Below are 21,403 nucleotides of genomic sequence, written 5' to 3' on the forward strand. Positions count from 1 at the left end.
TATAAATCTGATGATTATTAGAAACCGTCTTTATGTTCATCTCTATATTTTTTCCTTTGAAAAATTAATAGTTGAGCAAAGATATTTCATGGGATTAACCTGTTTTTGCCTGGCTAAGTCACTAGATAGTTTTGAATGTCGTAGGGAGCTCACCTTGAGGTTAATCGAACTGTGTACGTATTTCTCAGGCCTTCCCTCTTCCTTGTGGACAGCAAAAGTTGCCCATGGGTGGAGTTGGAATCTGATGCCCTGCGTTTTTGATCCCATTATGTTTAAATATGAAGGGACTTTAAAAGTAACGAAGTGCCACTCCCATGATGGTCAACGGGCACTGAGGCAAGATGGTTGTTGAGGTGGCCCACAGAGGACAGACACCTCACAGCTGGGGCAATCCAGGTGCAGGGCGAGGCAAACGCCGTAGCCCAGTCCTGGGGATTGTGCCTGGGACTCAGGCTTCTGAGTCGATGACTGACATTCTCACTGAGCTGGGTCATGCGCTCTGCCAGTGGTTGAAAAGCGGACCGGGTCCACAGGTTTTCAGGAGCCTTCGGGTCCACCTCTCATTCCTGTCATGCCCCCACAGGCCAACTTGCCCCTGCTGCAGCGCGAGCTCCTCCACTGCGCAAGGCTGGCCAAACAGAACCCTGCCCAGTACCTCGCCCAGCATGAACAGCTGCTTCTGGACGCCAGCACCACCTCACCTGTTGACTCCTCAGAGCTGCTTCTCGATGTGAACGAAAACGGGAAGAGGCGAACTCCAGACAGGTGAGAGGGAGGAGGGCCCTGGACCCACCGTGGCCTTTTCCTCCCATCTGTGCTTCGAAGGCCTGTTGCTTTTGAAGTGCTGAGCGAGCTGCCCCAGAGGCCGTCGGGTCGCTCACGCTGGCCTGGGAGGTCACCGAGACCGTGTCAGTCAGGCTGTTGTGCAGGTTCATCTTGGCCGTCGTATTAGTAAAGGAAAAGGGGTGAATAACATCCGGGTGGGCTCAGTGCCACCCATGGTTGTTAGAAACACAGTCAAGATGAAAATTCTCACTTATTACAGAATTCAACCCAACCAGGTATTTTGCCCTTCCCGTGTGAGGAAGTTCACCCTTCCAAGTTTCCTCAGAACAGGACGGTTTGGAAAGCTGGCCTTTGTGGGTTGCTCAGTGAATGCAATGCAGTAGCTATTGAATTGGGGTTTAGAGGAGTTGAGAGAAAACTTCTGGGAAGCTAGACGGGCTGAGTGAAGATTAGCATTAAGTCAGAGAACTAGTAGATGGCACCTTTGTTGAACAATTTATCAGGCAGTATTCATTCCAGCAGGCACACTGCTCTCAGAACTGAGAATTCCGAGAACCGTAAACGAAAGCCCCTTCTCCATTCAGCCCTACAAAGTAGTTGTTGAATAAGGTGTATGCCGTGAAATTTCCCATGTACCTATTAAAATAATTTTTTTGCGTGCCTCATTCTCATTTGCAAATATTTTCTAATATAGGAATATAAAGTCTCATGAGCAGCATCTTGCATCATATTTGTGAAAATATGGAACTGTATTGAAATGAAACCGTGTTCAGAAACGTGTTTGCCCTATGCTTTGTTTCCTTTCTCTACTTATCCACCCTGTGTCTGCATTTCATCAGGCATGAGTGAAACAGCCTTTGAGAGGTTAACATTCTGGCACAATCACATTCCAGATTCATGGGAGCTTATGATCCTTGGAGCTACTCAGAGACATCTATCTGTGACCGACTTAGCTACCCTTAAATGTATTAGCTGCTTTGCAAATCAGAATGTTATTAAAAGCCAGCCAGTTTACATACAGTTATTACATAATCCTCTGTTAAGCAGTTTTTATGCTACAGTCTCTGCATTTTTTTCCCTTTCAACATAGGACATTTTGATAGTTTAAAATCCAAAAGCAAAAGGTTAAACATTAGTTTACTTCTGACATACTATAGACCTGCCTCCAAACACGACCTGCCAACAGGGCTGCTTTCTCCTTTTTGCAAACCATTTTTCCTTCGTCATATTTAAGCATTTAGTGCTTTAGCTTTGAAAAGCAACCGCTTAATCCAGGTGTCCGAGTGGCATGTCCACGTGATACTGAAAACCAAGAAGCGGCCCTAGGATAGATGATTCACACGTGCCTTCCTGTCTGCTGCTAACCCCCGTACCCTGCAGGAACTCCTGTACTGTGTGCACATATGGAGGTGTTGCAGCTCCATTTTTCAAGGATAAGGTAAAAGAATTAGAGACTGGATGGACAGTTGGGAAGAAAACATTTATTTGAGCAGAGGATGGGGTACCAGGAAAAGCTCTGGATAGCTGTGATAAATGTGAAGATAATCCTACAGGCAAAATTGGAAGTGTTCTAGAAACCCCAACTGCTCAGTAGCAGACCCAACAGTTTCATTCCCTTCTCTGTAGCCCAGGCACTTCCCCACTGATCTCCTTTCCCAGTGTTTTGTATTTGAAGGTGTTGTGCCTGCAGGCTTTGCTTGGACGATGCTGTGGCGAGCCCTCAGCAGCGTACTAAGGCTGAATACGGAAACTTCGTGTAGATTCCATGGATAATCAGCATTTTTGTTCTGGGGATCTGTAGCTGCGTGTGCATGCACATTTGCGTTTGATCAGGTGGAACTTTCTTTAAAAAGCCCTTCAGTTATTCAGAGGCAGTTAGTTGCTGGAGGCCAGAATTCACACAGTTGCTCTTTGACTGGAACATTCTTTTTTCAAGTGGAACCCTGAAGTGTGTGTTTTAATGGAAGGATGGCAAATGGATTTCCTTTCCTTAGGAGGACGGGTAATGAGAATATGTTGTGTAAATACATTGATATCTTGTGGGAATATGATCAGAGCCAAGAAAATATGGGTCTCTACAGTACTTTTTTGCATATATTTTCTGCATCTTGTTTGCATATGCATTTTCCTCTCCTCTGGTTATTTATCTGTATATCCAGATCTACTATATGAAATTTTATAGAGTATGGAGCTGTCTGACAGCAGAGCTTTTTTTGTTTTACTGAATGTTTTGTTGGTACATATGGTCTGACATGGATGAGCAGCCACGGTGAGATTTTGGAGTCTATTAAACTGGCTCATTAAAAAGATCAATCTGTTTCTGTAATAACACTGGGAACCATCAGTCACTAAAAGAGGGAAAAACTGACACCTGAGGAGAAAACACATTTTGGTAATTTGTTCATGACATGTCATGAACAAAAGAGCGCTCTATATTTTGTTTACAACTTTGGGGGCTTAAATTCTGTGACGATTGCCTATCTACCCTACGAAACAGTCATCATACGTTTCTGGGAGGGGTTGTGACAAGTTTAACTTCCTTCTAATCCTTAAATATGATTGCCACTGCTTCCGTTCCTTCTTTTTTTAAACATTATTGTTATTTACAGAGAAATGAAGACTCTGAGGGAAATCTATGGAATCTTTTTTTTTTTTTTTCCCCTGTAAGAAAGAGTAAAATTTATTCCACTTTCTTTTTAAAATATCTCCAGGGTGAGTTTCTGAAGAACTATGCCAAATTTGTAGGTCTGTGGTAGAATACTATAGAACTCAATTTAGAAAAAGATAATTTTGATTTTAAAATCACGTTATTTTTTCCTAAGATACTAAGGAAAGTAAATAGAAAATTCCGATTTCTACTCTTTGCTTATATTTAAGAGTTGATTGGTTATAGTAGACCTTGATTTTGTCATTCTGTGTTGGGAGAAGGTGACAAAGGGGATAGGAACCTTCCTGGTGCTGATTAAATGAAGTGACCGCTTTCAAAGATAAGACTAGAAGCTAAGAGCACTCTTTAAAACTTTTTGCCATGACTGTCGTGGAGACACTCACACTTTCACATGGGTGAGGAGGGAAGGAGCAATTAGAGAAGGCTGCATTCTTTAGAGACTACAAAATGCGTAGGAATTATGAAGGTGAAAACACTCGTGTTAATCATCATTGCTGTCTGTCTTTTCTCACAGCTTTGATCCTGCAGCTTTTTGTTAAAATTCATCTTTAATATGTTTGCATCTGTTAATGCTGCTTTTCTGACTTAGAGAATCTTCCTTGTTTAAGAAATGAAACTGCATGATCTTTGGGTTTGTATGGGTAACACTGTTTCTACCTCTACCCCTTACTGTTTCAAATGATCGATGTGAAATATTAATCCTCTTCTCATTTATCATCATTTTAATAGAACTATGCTCTAAATCGCTCTCAGCTTAACACATCTAAACTTTATTAGGTAGGCCACACAGTTGCATTAATATGTATTTCCTCCTCCCTCGAGAATTAAATACTATTTTCTGAAAAGACTTGTTTGACCTTTAGAATTCTGAAGCTCGTCAGCTGGGAGGGATCTTATGGATCTACCAGGCCAGTGCTTGAAGAAATTATGGCCCAACAAACTTGCTTAAAGTCACGAAGCTTCTTAGGGGTAAAACCAGCATGTTTACAGACCTGAAATCTTGCAGTTGCACAAAATATGTTTTGATGTGCAGTTTAAATAAGGAAAGCTCAACTAGAAACTGGAGGGGTTTTTTCCCCCTTACTTTCCTTCATTTATTTCTGCTGCATAATTGCTCAAGTGGGTAAATGCAATAGTATAATATTCTGGGGGCTTATAGATCTTTTTAATGACGGAGGATCCACAGTCAGCCAGGTTTCCTGGTTTAGTAAGTTAAAAAACATTGAAGGTTAGAGGGTCAGAAGGCAGTCGTTTTGAAACTGTGTGGTTGAATATATAAGATTGGTTGTCACAGCACACAGCTGCTGAAACTGCGAGGCCCATTTTTCCGTTTCTGTAACATAAATGAGGTTTCAATATTTTTGTCTTTCTAAAAAGAAAAAGTAGATACACTTTACAACAAATTATAGGATTAATTGACTATGCCAATCAGAATTAGATTTGTATTGTCTACTGCATTCAGTTTTCTGTGACAAAATGTAGGGAATTTATGTAATACTCTTGTTTCGTTTTGCATCTTTTACGCAGTTTTTGGTTGCACAAAGTGAGTAATCATTCCTGTAGAAATGACTTTTTTATATAGTCAGATCAATCATGAAGTATTCTAGTGAAATAGCATTCAGTTGCATTTACATGATCAGACTTGCCTGGTTGTAGAGGACATTTTGGCCTCTCCACACCAACTTCCATGTGAACTTGGCTAGTCTTATTTCTTGCTGCTCCCCTAGGGTCTGGCCTCCTGCTGAATACTCTTCATGCTTTCGTTTGTTTTCTAACTGATGGTTTCTGCTCAGTGCCTTGGTTCTTGTATGTCATCATTCTACTCATACTCTGTAGGCTAACTCAGGTAGTATCTGCTATTTGAATGAAATCTTCCCAATTATAAATATTTAAAGTAGTTACTATTTTACTGAGCACTTAAGATGTGCCAAGCCTCATGCTAAGTAACTGACATAATATATAGTAATTCCTCCCCCCTATCTGTGGGGCATACATTGGTTCCAAGACCCCCAGTGGGTGCCTTAAAACCACAAATAGTACCAAACCTTATATATACTGTGTTTCCTCCTATATATACATACCTGTGATAAAGTTTAATTTATAAATGAGGCATCATGTTCTTAACAACAAAAATAAAATAGAGCAGTTATAACAATGTTCTGTAAAAAAAGATAGGTCTCTCTCAAAGTACCTTCTTGTACTGCACTCACTTTTCTTGTGATGATGTGGGATGATAAAATGCCTGTGTGATGAGATGAAGTGACGTGAATGACGTTGGTGGTGTGGTGTCACGTTAGGCTGCTTGCTGCCAGCCTGCAGACTCTATGTGAGGAAGAGGGTCATCTGTTCCTGGACTGAGGTTGCCTAGGAAAGTGGAGCTGGGAACAGTGAAACCACAGATAAGGGGAGCCTGCTGTATACCTAGCGCTTTATTTTCTACCAGGCCTATTGTATAGAGGCAGGCTGGAGAATGTGTCTGAGGTCACGTGGCTTCTAAGAGGCACACGGGTGGGATTCTGACCCCTCATTCTCTGACTCGAGTGTCTGTGATCTTATAATAATGACTCTTAAACCACCAGCCGCTGAATGCCCCACCTTGAAAACAAACTGATTTGATTATGTTGTCGAATGCCAAATACAGGCTAGGCTCTTCATGTGGGTTTTTTCAGATGGTCCTTAGTAGCTCTGAGACAGTCATCGTCCTTTGTGGATGAAAACACTGAGGCGCATAGCAGTTAAACTGTCTTAAGTTCATACGGCCAGCAATTAGCAGGGCCCAAACTTGAAGCCAGCTCCACAGCCCTGCTCTCTTGAGCGCCCATTGTGGAGTGATCTTTACTCCTTCTAGTGTCCCGATCCACTTTTGTACTGTTTTTATGCAATGTGCCAAATTCTGGTCCTTCATGAATGTATAGAAACCTTACATCTCTAATTAAATTGTGTTTATAGTGAAGATTTCTTGCCAGCACTCTTCCAAAAAGAATTTAAGTCTAGTACTAAATGATTATCTTATGGAGAGGGTTTTGGGGCATCGTGGATTGTATCTTGGGCATCCTTTATTCCCAGGAAAGTTTAGGGCAATGTATTACACATACTGGGTGTCTGAACCAAAACAAAGCAAAACACCCCCCACACACACACACCCCACACACACACCCCACACAGCAATGCCAACAATCCTACTTGAACAAATAAAGTTAAGCATTTAATGCAGTCATTTTCAGTAGTATACCAAATGGTCTCTCTCTCAAGAGTCTTGCTTGTTTGCTTTCTTGATGACTATCTTGCTTTCTATTGTTTTAAAAGATGTATCTCTGAAATACCCACAACAATGAAATTAGCCATGCGTGGCCCAGGAACAGAATGCCATGATTGGCTCACTGACCAGAAAAAACTGGAGGGTTCCAGTTGGAATTTATAGATAACAGGTTAGAAAGGGAAAGCACAGTTGTAGATAGCAGGAGCAGGAGAATGGAGAACCTTGCAGTGGCCAGAAATCAGAAAATGCGTGGGGACAGCCAGTAGCAAGTTGAGCAGGTGGCAAGCTTTGGGAAACATGGGAGGGAAGACTCAGATGGCTCTCTGAACCTGCCTGTTGTAATTCTTGAAGGCCCAGGTGTTGTGGCTGTGTGTGTGGAGTGGCAAACACCGCCTGCATCTTACTCGCACCTGAAGGGATTATTAGCATGTGCTGCGTCAGCCATGGAGGGATTGAAGGCATTTCTTTCCATATGGCCCAGCGATGATGGTCCTGTGTCATTCAGCTCTCTGTACTTCCCCGTCTACATATCCCACTTCCTCCAGGGAGAGAGCAAAAAGTGTGAAACCCCTCTGGGGTGTCATGACGAATTAGGTTCTAATTTCATTTGAAGGAAGCGGGGTAATTTGTAATACATTTAATTTCAGATGCCTTACTCAACATCAGTGGAAAGGTGGCATGTTAAATTTTTATCTAAACTTCCCTGCTTCCTAATGATTCCTGAAGAGACCTTTTGCTGACAAAAGAATGTCAAGAATGATGTTAGCCCCCCTTTTGATTCAGTGTCCAGTTAGTCTGTGGAAACCTCAACGAATCTCATGTGTTAGAAAAGGGAAGGAAGGTGTGCTTACTATCAAATCATTAATGTCCTTGGGCTTTTTAAACATCAAGCTACTACATTAAAATGAGATTTAAATCTAGACTTCTAAAGTACAAGAATAAATCTATGTGTCTTTTTACTGTGGGAGTCTGCTGGCATCTTAGCTCTGGCTTTGGCTGAGACTCTGGTCAAGAGCACAGAGGCGTGAACAGGCCAAGATGGGCAAAGGGCACTGTGCTACAGATGCTTAAGGGACCCTTGGCAGGACTTGATTCGGAAAAGAAAGCTGTAGCATAGCCTCCATTATTGAGGAGCTGGGGGTGCGGGGAAACAGCCTGAGGTGGGATAAAATGTAACTTAGGTTCTCTCTAAAGTTTTGTTTTGTTTGTTTTAACGTTTATTATTTCCCATTCATCCCATTTTACTGGGCAGGAAACTGAAGCCAGAGGTTAACCTTCCTGAGGTCACACAGCTGAGTCCTGAGTGGCCCTTTATTATTAAAGGCCTTCAGATTCCTGAGAAGTGATTGGGATCTAAATGTTGATGTGGTTGGGTTATGTTCAGAAAATTTCTCTTGGTAGGGAGAGAGAATATTCTCAGGCTGATTTAAAAAACAAACAAAATGCCTTTCAGAAATCTCTGAGACATGACGGACTTCCCACTAGAATTTGAGTTATTTCAAGAGTATGCTGGTACGGGACAATGAAAAGTGATGGGACAATTTGTTCGTTCAGCCGGATACGCTTTGAAAGGGCAACATTAAAAGAGCTAATTTAGAATTTGTTCAAGTAAATGAGGTGTAGATAGTTGTTGGTATTTTTTAAGAAGAAGACAGACAAATAGCAATTAAGATGTTTTAGTTACCTTTCTGGACATAACTCCTTTGAATAGGGTTGGCCCTATAACCAGACATGGGTGATTTGTGGAAGCACCAAGGAGACCTTTCATAGCTTTGTTTCTATGAGCCGTGAATGTTTTAATGCTTTGCTGTTAAAATATAACTACCTTTGTGAGGTGTTGAGCTTTGTTGTTTCCATAGCTAGCAGAGTGATAGAACAGCAGGGTCCTGATAGAAATGACAGGACCCACTCGGGACCTCGCCCTGCTTGGGGATATTACTGTCCTTGTTTTAGGGGGAAAAAACCCTCTTATTTCATAATAATGGGTCACTGAAGTAATAACACTGATCAGACAGCGGATATGAGGGTGAAGGTAAGTAACATATATCCAGCCACTTTGAAAATTACAAGAATTCTTCCAATGTTGTATGTTGCTGTTATTGAACAAAGAGAGGCAAAACCAGTAAGTCAAGGTGGTCTGACAGCTGGGTCAGAGATGTTTGCATATTTAGAAATGCAACAGGGGCTGCTATAAGATATTTAGAGGATATTTTCTATTTCTGCGTGTGTGCGTGCGCACACACACACAAACACACACACACACACGCTACAAATAATTGTTCAAAGCAAAGAACAGAGGCATTCTCTGTTGGCTAAAGTGGTTGACTTTGACAGAATTTGGCCAGCGAAGCGTTCAGCCTGTGTGTTTCGATTATAACCATGATGTCCTAACTAGGCCATTTGGATGTTAATACAGAATAATTCAATCGCAGAGTTTTCAAACTAGGAGGGACCTCAGCAATCATCTAGTCCAGTGGTTTTCAAACTTGGTTTTAGCAACAGATCTGGTCCTTTAAAGTGAAACCTTAGGTTGAACCCCAACTTGCAAAACAGAAAATTCAGTGGGTTCCTCTTGTCCTTCAAGTCTTTGATGTTTGGGGGAAAAAAATTCTTCATTGCCTGCAGAATCCTGTAAAAGCACTTCAGATGGCACAGTTTGAAAACCACTGATCTAGTCCAACCCTTTCATTTTACAGATGAGCACACTGAGGTCCAGAGAGGTTAAGTGGCTTGCCCAAGGTCACACAGCTAGTCGTGGAAGAGCCAGGACTAGATCTCAGGTCTCTTGATTCCCAGTCCAGTGCTCTTTCCACTACACCACCCTGCCGGTAAGGTAGGTGCTGTGTCAGCATTATGTTCATAGCTACTAATAGTCTTCAGTATTTATCAACTGATTTATGCTGGTGATGTGCATTGAATGTTGAGATGTTTTATTCAGAAATATACAGGATATAAAAATAAAGATTAGAATGTCAAATTTACTCTTAGAAGATAAATTGGTGGCTAGATTGTTCCCTTTCACTTTTAAAAATTATTTTCAACAGTGTATTCAGGTAGTGTCTGAGGTACACTGGGCGTTTAGTCTGATATCAGTGATCAAGATGTATGGAGCCCATATGTATCAGACACCTACTTGGATGGAAGCAGCATTGACTTCTGGCTGCTAGTCTCGCGGGGACCATGCCCTGCTGCCATTTCCAGCGTTGGCTCAGTTCCTGTCGCTAGTACTGTGCCTCTCTCTTCAGCAGGTAGTGGCCATATATTATTTCACATTTCAACTCTGCAGAGCTTCTCTTAGTTCTTTGTGTGCTTGGGCCTTCTGTCTCTACGTCCTCTATCCTTCTCCATCTGGTGTGTATACATTGTCACTGGGGCTCTACCCTAAAGGGATGTACGGGTGGTTCATGGCAGAGTCTTAATGTTCTAATCTCCATATCTCTGTTGAGTTAGTTTCCATGCAGATGCCTCTGGTGTTTATCAGAGAGCATATCCTAGACTCTACTTAAGAAACTAGGAAAAGTGTCTTAAAAGACCTCTATGCTATTGTTACCAACTTAAAATAAAAAAGGCAAGTGGAAGTCTGCAGCAACTGTGACTTGGTAGAGTTTCTCATGGAGACGTTTCCTGGGAAAGTAGATATTATCACTGGTCTAAGGTTAGAGTGCTAGTCTTGTGAGGAGAGCCAAATACAAAGGAAATAGCGTAGGAGCTGTGATTTCGGTCAAAGTTGGGATGTGATTGGTTCCTATTTTCCTGAATATATTGAGTTAGTTTCTAAGAATATATTGAGTAAGTTTCTATCCAGCCCCCAAATACTTCTTTAGCCCCATTTCTGTGTAAGAATGTAGGAGCAGTGATTAGTTATCAGGGCCTCATTCATATACCATATTCCTTCTGAAAGCCAAGCTTAAAGCTCTGTGTATCCCATCATGAAATGCAGTCAGGGTGTGCCCATCCTGCCCAGACACCTGAGGAAGGTCACAGAGGCTCCCTGGGCAAGCCTTCTCCACTTTAAGGGGGCTGACTTCCAGGTAGCTCTTAATGGCTGCTGGGGAAGGCAGTGTCCGAGTCCCAGACGTTGCGTTGCTTCCTTGTGTTAGCTCAGCGTGATCAGCCCTTTCCATAGAACTTTCTGTGATGATGGAAATGCACCGTATATGTGCAGTCCAATGCCATAGCCACAGGTTGTGATGGTGAGTACCTGAGATGTGGCTACTCCCCATGAAGAGCCAGGTTTAAACTGAATTTACATTAGCTTCCATTTAAATTTAAATGGCCGCATGTAGCTATTGTATGGGACCACACAGCTAGCACTTAGATGTTCTCCAACATGAAAATCAGATGCCGGGTTGGATAAATGGAATAGGAATTCCTTCAGAATTCATCAAGAGAGGAATGCCATACCAAACACTTTCATGAATCTTCACCAAACACCATTTAGTTTTAGGATAATTTGTTTGAAATCAAGTACTTTTTTTCTTTATTGTTTGTTTTGTTTTTTAATAAATATGCTAGCTAGGGAGGGAGATTAAGTAAGATTACTCTTACTTCAGTAATAAAGTATGAGTACTCTTAGTTGTGACCTCATCACACATGCGAGCTACAACCAGAAAGATATCTGCCAGCTTGGTGAGGCGTGAGCCCATTTTCTCATGTGTGCGGTCTTGCGATGACTTAGGCTTCAGCACGGGTTCCAGTGAATTCCCACAGGTCTTCTGGGAAGCCAAGTTTAGGAAGTTTCTGGCCAATAAATAAATACTCTGTTTATATTGTAAGTTCAAATGTGAGTGTCTGAACTATGCTGGCTTCTGAATAACATGATGAAACTTTTTCTTCCCCCTTTAGAACCAAAGAAAATGGCTTTGACAGAGAGCCTTTGCACTCAGAACATCCAAGCAAGCGACCATGCACTATTAGCCCAGGCCAGCGGTACAGTCCAAATAACGGCTTATCCTACCAGCCCAATGGCCTGCCTCACCCCACCCCACCTCCACCTCAGCATTACCGTTTGGATGATATGGCCATTGCCCACCACTACAGGGACTCCTATCGACACCCCAGCCACAGGGACCTCAGGGACAGAAACAGACCTATGGGTAAGCTTGAAGAATCTGTTCACTTCTTATGGCATTGGATGCTTGAAGACTCCCGTCATTACTTCTCAACTGAACTTGAGGCTTGAAATCTGTGTGATAGGGGTAAAAATTCTCTTCTCTCTATGTCGTCTCCTTTATGAGAACAGTTGGTTAGTATGAGTATGTTTTTTAACAGCTGTGCTTTCTCTCTCTTAATTACTTACGGTCTTTAGGACAGCAGCCTATTTTTTTTTTTTTTTTTTTTTTTTGGAAAGAGGCACCTAAATTAATATAAAGTCCTCGACAAATGCAAAGTGAATTTTCAGGTTATTATTTTTTTTTAACATTAGAGATTTCATACGCAGCCTGTCTGCCACAAACATTTTTAAAAATGTTAAGGTGTTCCTTTTCTTTCATCGTACTTTTATTTCAGACAGTCTTAGGGTTCAGTTTGGTTTTTCCAGTCTTCGCGGTACTCTGTATTTGAAAAACACGAGAGGCACGCTGTCTCGGGCTTAAAGCAACAGATGTTCTTTGAGGATTGGTTTGGTACTTTCTTCACCTGCAAGTGACAGTGATTAAATTTAATATTGACAGTTTTGTGTCATAGATCAAAGTGCCAAAGAAAGAATGAGTTTAGGGAAACATGTGATCCATTTGCCTGTGTTCATTCGTTCTTTACATAAAACTGTTGAAGAGGGAAGCATTTAGGAGACATGGCCTTATAAAGAACAAGTGTCTGCCATGCAAAATAAGAGGGAAAGTGAATAAGGTAAGATTGGATACCCTGAGATCAGGGGTCAGGGGAGAGCATCAGAGCACTGTTCCAGGCTCTTGTAATTCTTGATTTTAGCAACTCGAGCTATTCATAAACTGAGAGCAACCGTCAATCCTTTCTTCTTTCTCCATCTCCTGTGTCCACTCCACTTACCAGCAGGACTTCATTAGTCAGCTAATTGCTGCTGAACTTGCCTGGCTGGTAGAGTTGGTGGGCAGGGTGGTGGAAAGAGCAGGGAAGAAAGCCTAAGTGGAAAACGAGAACACGGGGCTGGGGATGCAGAACTCTGGGAACAGCCGCAGTGCTCGGGTAGCAGGCACATTGTTTTTAGCCAGAGACAGAGGTAGTGTGATGAGTAGAAGTTTATGTAAGCTTTCACTACAGTTGCTAGCAAACAGGGCTGCTGTATTTGGATCTTTTTGCCTTTTTTCCATGTAACCCCCCAAATGTTCAGAAAGTCGGAAAGGAGGCTCAGGGTGAGGGGAGGGGCCATGATTGAGGCCCTGGTTGTGAGACAGTCAAAAAGTAGTTCTGCTTCCCACAACGGCCTTTGCTACCTTTCTATATTGTGCCGGACAAATGACTAAGCATATAATTTGTGCTTTCTTAATAACCAGTCTGTCTAATGTTCTCCCAGGTACGATTTCTGAAGAGCTCTAAAAAGTGGTTATGTAATTTTCAGCCTGGATCAATATTTTGACGCCCCCACCCCCAAACCAAATGTGGTTACAACCTCATTCTGTCAAGTCAAGGGCTTGCCATTTTTTTATGACGTTAGGCCCCCAAAGCATGATTGCTCATTTTCCAAGTAGAAGTGGACTCACCAGGTCATTGTAAGATGAATTCAAGGTATCCTGCTCTTGTAGGTGCTGGGAAGTGGCCTCTTTGTTAGGCAGCAAATGCTATTTTATAAAATATTAGTTCCAGTGCACTATAAAGTAATCAGCAAAGAAGTAATTAGGCTTCTGTGCAATGATTATGTTTTCATCTGGTAATGTAAAATATCCCTTTATGAGTTATATCTGTACCCACTGGTTTTATATGATTTTTCTTCAGACCACGTTCTTACCTTTTAATTATATTAGCTTATAAAACTAATAGTGCTAATCTCTATAAATATGTGCAACTACTTAACCATCCCTAAAGTCTGGCCCAGTTTAGTGTGTGTTAGTGTAAAATAAAATCTTGATGTATGAGTAACAAATGGTGGTATTACATTAGGCTGCCATTTTGAGAATATAAAAATTGTCATAAATGTATACTTAGTCTAGTATGACTTATAAATGCCTATTATGTAGAGACATACACTCACTAGAGTCCTTTAATAAAATACCTTTACAAACAGCATTAGTTTATAAATAAACTTCAGAGTTTTAGTCTAGTTAGCTAAAATCTTCTAAACTGTAAGAACCAGTTAGTATTCAACATTATTGTTAAATTGCCCACAAATGGAAATGTGCTCTTTAATGATTATGAGTTACTTTCCCCCTAGTATATCCCTTTGGTATTATGAATATAAATGAAAATTGTGTGGTGATGAATATTGAAGTATCTGAAATAGAAATTAATAAATGTAAGATTTTGAGTTGATTTAGTTTTTCCTTTTTAGAGATTTGATTCTTTCTAACAGATGACTTTCAGAGTTCAGAAGCAGCAAATTATATATTTTCTTACCAAGTACTTGGGCTCAAACATGTTTCTAATGTACCTTTTTTTTTTTTTTTAACGAGTTGAAACTTAGCAGTATTCCACAAATGTTGGAATCTCATTATCCATAGGCATCCTATGGTTCATTAATATTCCTCCTGGCGTTAGAGCTTATATCATTGTTGACTTAGATCTGCTGAATTTTTGAAACTTTTTAAAAAAAATATTTATTTAGAGAGAGCATGTGAGTGGGGGTTGGGAGCAGATGGAGAGATACAATCCCAAATAAACTCCACACTGAGCATGAAGCTTGATGCAGGGCTCAATCACATGACCCTTAGATCATGACCTGAGCTGAAATCGAGAGTCAGATGCTCAACTGACTTAGCCACCCAGGTGCTCCTGAAACTTTCGAGACCTCTAAAGTTCTTGGTCCTCAAAACCAAATAGTAAGATGCCTCCATATGAAAGTCAATGCCATATTTATATCTTCATCACTCTCTGGTTGTTTTCTGTGATGACTCATTTCAGTGGTAGTGTTTTTATTTCCTAAAACATAAGCAACAAATAAGTCAACAAAAATTACATATTTGCAAACATTTCAACTTGAAATAGTCACAACAGACAGAGTAATAACTAAATATTCTTTTCCCCCAATGTCTTTTCTATTATGCAAATTATTAACACATATTTGCAATTTTACTTTTTTACCAATAGGTGGCATTGACCATTTTAACTTTAAAAATGTATCTCTGAACATGTTCTAATTAGACAAGAATGATGTGAAGTGATTTATATTTAGCTTTTTATTTAATCTGAGAAAACACTGTGTGTGTGTGTCTCCATCGGCTATAAATTAAATTGCATTTCATGGTTGGTTAAGAAGAGTCATGTGACTCATCATCTTTATTTCTCTATATCAGGTAAAAGAGGGACTTCTAACCACTCTGCTTCCACAGAAAGTGCAATTCAGTATCTCAGAAGTCTCATTGTCCTCTAACTCCCACATGATGCCCTCTTGAGAAGGAGCCTACCTAGGTGCCTAGAAGCCCACACCATGTCAGACTTAATTTGCTATTCAGAGTAACGGTTAGTAACCCGTAACTAAAAAGGGGTTTTAATCATTTAAAGTAGAAAATATTGCCATAGTTCAATGCCTTTCTTTTGTAGTGGAAACTAAGAATTTGTAAGAGGAGCACTACAATCTGGGTGTCTCTGCTCATAGCCTCCCACCCTGTCCTCTCAGGGAGACACGTTTGTTTTCTATCTTGATGAGCATCCTACCTCACTACCCACGGTCATGGCTGTTGTTGGTCATGGCTGTTGTTGCTCGGTTGGTAAGCACTTCCACATTACCTTTTTGTGTTGTACCTTAATTGTGATGCTGAAGAGCATTAATACTTAACTCTATAGATTACAAATTGGGGTTTTTGGTTTCTTGGATTGGATTTAAGATTATCTGTCCAAAGCTAAGTGCAGGGGTGGCTCAGACAGTTAAGCAGCCAACTCTTGATTTTGGCTTAGGTCATGATCTCATGGTTGTGAGATCGAGCCTGGGGTCAGGTTCTGTGCTCAGCAGGGAGTCTGCTTGGTATTCTCTCCCTCCCTCTCCCTTTGCCCCTCCCCGCATTTGCACACATGCGATCTCTCCCTCTCTCTCGAAATAAATAAAATCTTTTTAAAAAAAAAAAGATTTTTGTCCAAAATTACATCTGGTATGTTGCATTTTCTCCTAAGTGATGTCCAGTTTATTTCTTTAAAAAAAATTTTTTTTTAGTAAACCAAATGAGTATACATTGCTTTCATATTTTGCAAGCCCTCTCTTCATGGCCTAGTTTCATCATGGAGGTATACACAGTAGAGTTGTGTTCATTTGCCTGTGCTGAAATGGGGAAAATTTTTACCATGCTCATTTTAGAAAAGCATATACCTACCATGTAAAGTGATTTATGCTGTCTTTATTTTTAATGCTAGAAAGCTGCACTTTGAAACCACTTAATGTCTCGTTGTGGTTTCTCATATTTATTAAGAGTTAGTATATATTTATATTTTCAATTTGGGAACATGATATGGATAACTGACTCAGTGCTTGGTGTCACTTTACTCCCTGTTCTTCCTACATGAAGGGTTCCGACCATATGACCTGCAACGTTCTTCCTAGTTTTAACGTTTTATCATTCTTTGAAGAGCCCATTAGGTAATTGCGAATGTGAGTATGACTTACGTCTCCATTAAAAAATCAAATACATTTTCACATCATTTAGTTTAGTCTTTGCTAAGTGCCTGTGTGCGTATGGATTATGTCCCGAACACTGTAGGGTGATTCAGCCTTCTTCTCTATGTTCGTAGGGTTGCATGGCACACGTCAAGAAGAAATGATTGATCACAGACTAACAGACAGAGAATGGGCAGAGGAATGGAAACATCTTGACCATGTAAGATATCGGTAATCATTTAGGTTAAAATATGTTTCCAAAACAACTGGAGTGGGTTTCTATGATAAAAGAGAAATGGGTGGGGTTGCTTTGAGGGTGCTATCCTTGAAGAAAGTAATGAGTAGGAATATTTGCAATACATGCAGGATTTGATTTTACATTAATATCAAAGGCACTGACGTAAGAGAAGTGTGAGGTCGTGGAAAGGAGTCCTCCAAGCCAGATCCGTGGGTTCCTGTTTTATTGCAAACGGGTCATTTGGTTTATACACTAATGGGATTAGTATTGGGAACTTGGCTGTGTGCCTTCAGCCGAAATCTCTGTTGTGAGTCATGTTCACACCTCCCACGTTTTACTCTCATTCCCACTGAGTTTACTCCTCAGTCGGGCCTCAAGGTCAGGTCTGACCTTTGAAAACACTTAGATGGAAGGAAGCCTTGGGGACAGCCATGGCGTCCCTCCTGGTCCTGCGGTGGTCTGTCTCGCTGCCCGCCCAAGCCATTCGGTGGTGGTGACAGCTGTGTTCTTCCCCCCGCGCCCGCCCCTTCCACAGCTGTTGAACTGCATCATGGACATGGTGGAGAAGACACGGCGGTCCCTCACCGTGTTGCGGCGGTGTCAGGAGGCCGACCGCGAGGAGCTGAATTACTGGATCCGGCGCTACAGCGACGCTGAGGACTTGAAGAAAGGCGGCGGCGGCGGCGGCGGCCACTCCCGGCAGCAGAGCCCCGTCAACCCGGACCCGGTGGCGCTAGGTACTTTTCCCTTGGGTGGACACGCTGGACGGAGAGTGCTCACGCTCTTCGTGCCCATTTCACGTTCGGGCGGTCTTGGCAATAATAAAGGGTGTGCAGGGCCTTCTAGAGCCATAAACACTGGACATCCCCCGTAGTTCTTGTGTCTCCGTGCGGAAGCCCGCCGACTGGCCAATGCTGGGCTCAGGGCAGAGCTTCGAGGCCGGGCCAGGGTTTCACCTGTGTCGCGGAGACCTGTGCCCCTGCACAGCACGCCTCGCTGCACCCTGCCCCCAGCGTGCCAGAACAGAATCTCCCGGTGCTGCCAGCTTCTGTGGCGGCAGCAGCTCTCCAGGGAGTTCTGCTGCCAAACGGTGTTGGATGTGTTGTCTGAGTTTTAATTGATGACACACACAGTCTCTAAGACGGCCTTGTTTTCCAGCTGTATCTTTTATTTTCATAAAACACTTACCCAGGAAGAGAGACCTAATGGTTCTATAGTCTGCTAGCTGGCACTTGAAAATGAGCAGTGAAGGGAACACTCTTCTGGTGACCTGACCTTAACCTAGATTGTGTAAGGCCTTCATTTACAATTTTTTTTTCAAATTTTTATTTAAATTCTACTTAGTTAACATAAAATGTAATATTGGCTTTAGGACCCTGTAAAGCTTTTATTAATTCTAATGCGACTGCTAATATAGTCGAGCTTTAGAAATGGAATGCTTAATATGTAAGCATATGTAATATTGATATATGGAGAATGTTGAGCTTATAAGTAGAATATAGTCACAGATACATGGAAAGAAATCCTGAACCTGGGAGAATTTTTGAGTAGCCTGTGAACTTTCGCCTCAATTAATCACAAGGTATCACCATTTAAACTGGTGGCTACTACACGTGGGTGCCATCTGAGTAAACTTAGTGGAGATGGATTTGTGTCTGTCTGTGTTCGCTCATCTCTTTTTCTTATTTGTTTAGCCACACACCTGTCAACTCACTCAGGGTGCAGTCTGCACTGCAAACAAAACTAATTACACATGTGCTCATGACTTTGGCCTCATTATCACCCCTGGCTGATTATCAAAAATTAAAAACTTGTCTATTACTTGGCTATTGATCATATTATATTTTTTATTAAAATTATTCCTAAGCAATAAAGTTCCCTTTGTGCTTTAGGTTTGTGGATTCCGGCTCATCCCTGAATACTGAATGCTTATTACCATAATAATTGTTATACAAAGATTCCAAGTCACTTACTTCACCCACTAGGTATTATTCTAAAGCTTGTTTTTAAAGATGAATGTGCATTTGTTAGGATACATTAAGGCAAGCAATGAAAATAGGTTTAATTTGAATCAACACCAGTCCATGTAAAACTATTTAGAGCAGAGTTGAGTAAGTATCCTGTTTTTTTATTTCCTTATTGTGAACAAAAATTGGTTAATCACGATAGATCTGTTCAGGACAAATGAAGCTGGTATCTGTAACCACCCAGGGTCAGCAAAAATCAAAAGTTTTAAACTAAATAAAATTTTAGGAGTCCAAGAGTTTGGTTTAACCTGCTTTATTGAACTGATTTGTTGAGTCAGTACTTATTTATTTAACGTTTACTATGGGCCAGGCATTGTGTTAGGCAACATAATAAAGGAATAAAATCCTTCCTCCCTTCCCTCGAGGAGCTTCTGATCTTTGGAGAAGAGAGACAGGGGCCCCAGCTAGTGCCCTGGCACAAGACGGCCCCTTAACTGACAGGATTAGGATTATCTACTGTCTACTACTGTCAAAGAAAAAGTTCAGCCACTAATGGGACTTCATGCCTAAGTGAGCTATTTGCAGCACCCAGAATATAGGACATGTCATATCATCACCACTGTTGCATATACATTCTGGTGATGCGAATGTATATTGTTCTCAAGGACAATAGGTTTAGTTTCCCTGTTAACTAAAAGAATAAAGTTGGTTTTAAAAAACTTCTTAGGAGTACCCAAATTACATTATTTCTGATGATGCTTTATGAATTCCTAGTTTTGGTCATACGAGGTTGCTTTGGCTTTACGTTTTTGGAGATTGTAATATTCAAAGACTACAAGCATTTCCTTTCTGTTTGGATTCTGACTTTTTTCTTTTAATAAACAGTCTTGTTCATTGTGGCCACAGAACCACAGGCTACCTTTTAAAAAACCATCCCAACTTGAGAGGTAGCTTGTCAAGAATCACACAGTGTGCAAGTTTAAGCAACCGGCGTGGCCTTTCATTGTGTGCCTCCTCCTAGCCTTGAAGCCTGTGAGTTTTGTTTTTGTTGGGGCTGCGCTGTGACTCTGAGACAGCTGGTGGTTTATAATCATGGACCACACTGATTTCACATGAAGTGTTTTCGAAGGTTCTCTCCTAGGTTTTGGAGTTGAATACGTTGATGTGTAAAGAAAAGACCAGAGATTACTGGCTGATGAGTCTCATTTCTGCCTCCGGAGAGTGTGTCGTTGAGTATGTCAAGTGTGTGAATAGATAAGAACTAGTGCTATGTCTGTATCTTTATGTACATGTAGATCTCTGTATCCTGCAGTTACATTACCCATGTCTCTTTTAGCTCAATTCTCTTAATTCCCTGCAGCTGCTACAGAGGTCAAATGAGACCTGCAGAACTTCAGAATAATATTATAGGAGATATCTTTAGTTCAAAATATTTCCTTGGTTACCTCCCTAGCTTGGAAACACTGGCAGTGTTTAGTCACACACAAATACACACACACACATCCACATTCTATGAGAATTTTTTTTTTAATTTTTATTTATTTATTTGACAGACAGAAATCACAAGTAGGCGGAGAGGCAGGCAGAGAGAGAGGAGGAAGCAGGCTCCCCGCTGAGCAAAGAGCCCGATGTGGGGCTGAATCCCAGGACCCTGGGTTCATGACCTGAGCCAAAGGCAGAGGCTTTAACCCACTGAGCCATCCAGGCGCCCCTTCTCTGAGAATTTTTAAATTGCATTTGGGGACTGGACAGAGGAGAACATAACCTCCATGAACACTCTGTTGTGCTTGTTAAACTTCACTCCCCCTGTCACTTTTGAAATCTATCCGTAGTGTTAAGTCAGTGTGAGGGATTAGTAAGAGAACATGACTAATCTATTACTAATTGAGTTTTGGAGAGTTTTCCCTAGATATTAAATGAAGGCTATTTTGAACAGCCTCTTGAGCAATTTTTAAAATGGAGTACACACTAAGCCCATAATGTTGTTTCAACTCAAAAACAGGTTGGTATCGTGAAGGACTCTTCAAAATATTAGATTTTTTCCTTGAGCTCATAGATTTTTATTTTTATTGTTATTACTCACTTTCCAGGAAAAAGTCCAGATCTTTTAGTACTAAGTTAGAAAGTTAATTTTTAAAACAATTGTCTCTACTTTCAAAGTATGACTTGTTCTTTGTACATTTGAGTTTTGTTACATTGTAAATTTCACCCAAGAGAGGCTCATGCCATCAGAATTGATACATAGTGTCACTGAAGTAGAATTGCTTTTGTACATATAGGTGGGGAGCTGCTGGTTAGCGTTTCATGGGCCTGAGCATTGGTTTGGGCCTCTGTGCCGCTGCCTTTCTCCTCCTTTGTCTCCATTCCCCTTTTCTCTCAGTATGCTGTTCATATCACTCTCTCTTGGCTCCTGACATTTTATTTCCTTTAGATTACTTTCTTTTTACTGGCTGTGTACTATTCTAGAATTTTCCTATAGTTTATCTTGTATTTGTGTGCTTTCCTTCTGTATTTCTCAAGAAATTTTTTATACTGTTAGAGTTAAAAGAAGTATCCAGTGATGGACTAATGTCAGAGACTGGACATAACTCTTTGAAATAGGAATGCACGCCCCCACACACACCTTTTTTGAATGTTTGGATATTGTGATGAGAATGTATGAAATTTTGAAAATACTTTCATGATGTTTTTGGTAAGAGTTTCAGAAAGAGGCTTTTTGTTTGTTTTAAATAGAATGAGAAGTCGAGTTGACCATTCATAAAGGAGCTCA

General features: G+C 41.1%; 1 protein-coding gene across 1 annotated transcript in view; it reads left to right on the forward strand.

Moving 5' to 3' along the window:
- The window catches only part of RUNX1T1 (RUNX1 partner transcriptional co-repressor 1), a 130,213-nt gene that overhangs the window by 82,162 nt on the left and 26,648 nt on the right, over positions 1 to 21,403 (forward strand). The window contains 4 exon segments of the mRNA XM_082719647.1: positions 584 to 765; positions 11,559 to 11,809; positions 16,563 to 16,648; positions 17,202 to 17,403. Coding sequence (XP_082575773.1) covers positions 584 to 765; positions 11,559 to 11,809; positions 16,563 to 16,648; positions 17,202 to 17,403 — 721 coding nt within the window.

The sequence above is a fragment of the Mustela nivalis genome, assembly GCF_964662115.1.
Source record: "Mustela nivalis genome assembly, chromosome: 2".
Taxonomy (NCBI): Eukaryota; Metazoa; Chordata; class Mammalia; order Carnivora; family Mustelidae; genus Mustela; species Mustela nivalis.